General features: G+C 48.1%; 1 protein-coding gene across 2 annotated transcripts; it reads left to right on the plus strand.

Annotated features, from left to right (window-relative positions):
- Positions 1-345: 345 nt before the first annotated feature.
- Positions 346-2483, plus strand: FOXI1 (forkhead box I1). 2 transcript variants are annotated; one of them, XM_041397841.1, is made up of 2 exons: positions 346-919; positions 1930-2483. In XM_041397841.1, the coding sequence occupies exons 1-2, from the start codon at positions 346-348 to the stop codon at positions 2481-2483; spliced, it is 1128 nt and encodes a 375-aa protein (XP_041253775.1). The 2 variants fall into 2 exon arrangements, with proteins under 2 accessions (XP_041253775.1, XP_041253776.1); XM_041397842.1 differs by having other exon boundaries at positions 346-916; positions 2209-2483.
- Positions 2484-3010: the final 527 nt, after the last annotated feature.

Raw genomic sequence — 3010 nt, forward strand, 5'->3', positions numbered from 1 at the left:
AAAGATAGAAAGAGGAGGATCTGAGTTTAAACTTCAAGAAGCCCTACGCTTTCTTCATGTGCATCGCATTAGTGGAAAATTCCTTCATTCATTTAAGAAGACAAACAGTTGTAACTTTCACGTTTGGTTGATGTGACATCAATGACTGACTGGGACTGCCAGCATTCCAAAAAGGATATCGTCCTCATCTGCAGCCACTCAGGGCTGCGGGGAGGAGCCTGCAGCACAGGCTGAAACATTTACAGGTGCATAAGTACCCAGGGAAGGGCACAGGTGATGCACCTGTCCCGGGAAAGGAGCACTAGCACAGGTGTGTCACAGCTCACCAGCTGCCCGGGTTAGAGCATGAGCTTCTTTGACCCTCCGTCGCACTCCCCTCCACGCTGCAGCCCTCAGTTCCCCAACATCGGCCAGGAGCCCCCGGAGATGAACATCTACTACGAGAACTTCTTCCACCCGCAGAACGTGCCGAGTCCCCAGCGGCCGAGCACCTTTGAGGCGACAGATTACAGCAGCACTCCCAATCCTTACCTCTGGCTAAATGGACCTTCCATCACCCCCCCACCCTACCTGCCGGGATCCAACTCCAGCCCCTTCATCCCGCAGTCGTACGGGATGCAGAGGCAGCTCTTGCCCAACATGCACGGCTTGGGAGGAACTGACCTTGGCTGGCTTCCCCTCCCGTCCCAAGAGGAGCTCATGAAGTTGGTGCGACCACCTTACTCCTACTCTGCCCTCATTGCCATGGCCATCCACGGGGCACCTGACAAGAGGCTGACTCTGAGCCAGATCTACCAGTACGTGGCTGACAACTTCCCGTTCTACAACAAAAGCAAAGCTGGCTGGCAGAATTCCATACGGCACAACTTGTCTCTCAACGACTGCTTCAAGAAGGTGCCTCGAGATGAAGATGATCCAGGTATAGCCTTCTCCCCCTTTTCCCCCACCTCTAATCAAACCTGATGAATTTTAAAATACCTAGTGCACTGTAAAGAGACATAGCAGCCCAGATAGAGGACATAGACACAGCAGCACTTTGTTTTCAAAAGGCTGAACTAGAAAGCAGCTGTGCACAGCTAAGGTGTGAATCAGTGCTGCTGTGAGGTCTCTGCAGGGAAGGGAATTCTGTCCTGCCCTGAGTCTTCCTGAGGATGGATCAATGAGCTGAGCAGGAGACTCAGCACACACAGGAACATTTAACTGGGCAAGGCACACTCTGACCCATCTCATGTAATGCAAGACTTGTGTCAAACTTAACTGGAAATTCAAGGGAGGGGGATTTGTCAAAAAAATCCAATTGCTTTGGGGAATCAGCATTAATTCTCAAGAGGAGAGCAGGGTGCTTTTTTTTTGTTTGTTTCAATTAGTGTTTTTCTTGGAATGACACCTCTGCCATTACCAACCCCTTGGCTGGTAGGCTGTCAAATATTCCCTTATTCATGGTTTCCTATCAATAGCTGGTAAGAACCATGGAGAACATTAAAAACTCATTGAAATTATTCTGCAGTAGAGGGCCAAAAGTTTAGTTCTATCATCTTGTTAGAAACCTATGCTACCCTACTGAATCTGGAGTGGAATCCCAGTGTGGGATTTGATTACTCTCTGCCATAAATTCAGAAGACCTGTATACTGAAAACCTTCTTCCCTCAACAAGAAAATAAGACAAAAAGCCCTCCCAGTGACTCCACCTGTAATTTTGCCTGTGTGAAGAGTCAGACTAAAGGGTAGAACCCAAACTTTAAACTGTTTTCTAAATTCAACAGACTTGCACTTTTGAGTGACTAAAAAAATACTTGTGTATTTCTCATGCAATTCTTCTGTTTCTGAGAAATGAGAGAAGCACTGTAAAGCCCTAAATGACTGCTTTTTTTCTCGTTTGTTTGTGTGCTTATTTTTAAACTAAAAGTGTGGGTCTGTTTCCTTGGACAGGAAAAGGGAATTACTGGACTCTGGACCCGAACTGTGAGAAGATGTTTGACAATGGAAACTTTCGCAGGAAGCGGAAGAGAAAGTCTGACATTGAGGCCAGTGCTGCTGCTCTTGCGTCTGAGAAATCCGAGGACAGTACCCTGACTGGCAGCCCCAAAGCTGCAGAGCATCAGGATATCTTGGAAAACTCACCACCTGGGACTGGCCATTCACCTGAGAAAGGGTCTCCTCCTCCCTCCTCCAGCAGCCCGTGCCTCAGTAACTTCCTCTCCAGCATGACCGCCTATGTCCACGGCTCCACCTCGGGGAGCCGCTCCGGGCCCGTGGGACTCAGCTCTGAACCCATTGACAAAATGGGGCAGAACATGGTAGGCTTCAATTCCTACTCCCCACTCTCCAGTATTCCCAGCCATGGTGTGGGAGACTGGTCCAATTCCATGCCTTCCAGTCACCTTGGCCACAGCAACTCGGTGCTCAACCAGTTTAACACCCATTTTTACAGCAGCCTCAGCACAAACAACACCCTGTACTCCAGGGAAGGGACAGAGGTTTAAATGAAGGATTCTAGGACACTAAAGGATAGTTATTTATGAGAGGAAATGATCCATGGGCAGGTGATTAGCATTAGCCTCTTGTCTCTAGGGCCTCACTGCATTCTCCTCCTGGCAGCCACAAACTCATTACCCATTATACTGAAATCACAAACATTGCACATTAGGGAGCTGCACGTGGAAAATCAGGGATCCTGAGAGGAAGAATAGTAAAAAGGTCTCCTTAGACACTGCTTGTACTGCTGCCAACCAGGGTCCTCTACACAAGTCCTTGAGAAGTTGCAGTTTGCCTTAGGCAGGAGGCTCTTTCTGGCGTGGCATTAACATTGCTGTGCTTTTTAAAGTGATAACAGAAATATGGTGGTACCTTTAAATATCCTGTCTTCAAGTATAGGCTTAGGCTGCCTCCACTAAATGCTCAGCAAGTTCTTATTTGGCCAAAGCTCTCCTGAACACTGCAGGATCCATAATAGAAACCATTGTGTAGTGAGTAACAAGCAACACTTGAATGGTGAGTGCTGCCTTTGGCT

The sequence above is a fragment of the Onychostruthus taczanowskii genome, unplaced genomic scaffold, assembly GCF_017590055.1.
Source record: "Onychostruthus taczanowskii isolate IOZ18803 unplaced genomic scaffold, ASM1759005v1 scaffold14, whole genome shotgun sequence".
Taxonomy (NCBI): domain Eukaryota; kingdom Metazoa; phylum Chordata; class Aves; order Passeriformes; family Passeridae; genus Onychostruthus; species Onychostruthus taczanowskii.

Coding starts and splice junctions, on each gene's coding strand:
- FOXI1 (XM_041397841.1), top strand. CDS start 346: ATGAGCTTCTTTGACCCTCCGTCGCACTCCCCTCCACGCTGCAGCCCT. Junction 920..1,929: donor TCGAGATGAAGATGATCCAG/GTATAGCCTTCT, acceptor TTCCTTGGACAG/GAAAAGGGAATTACTGGACT.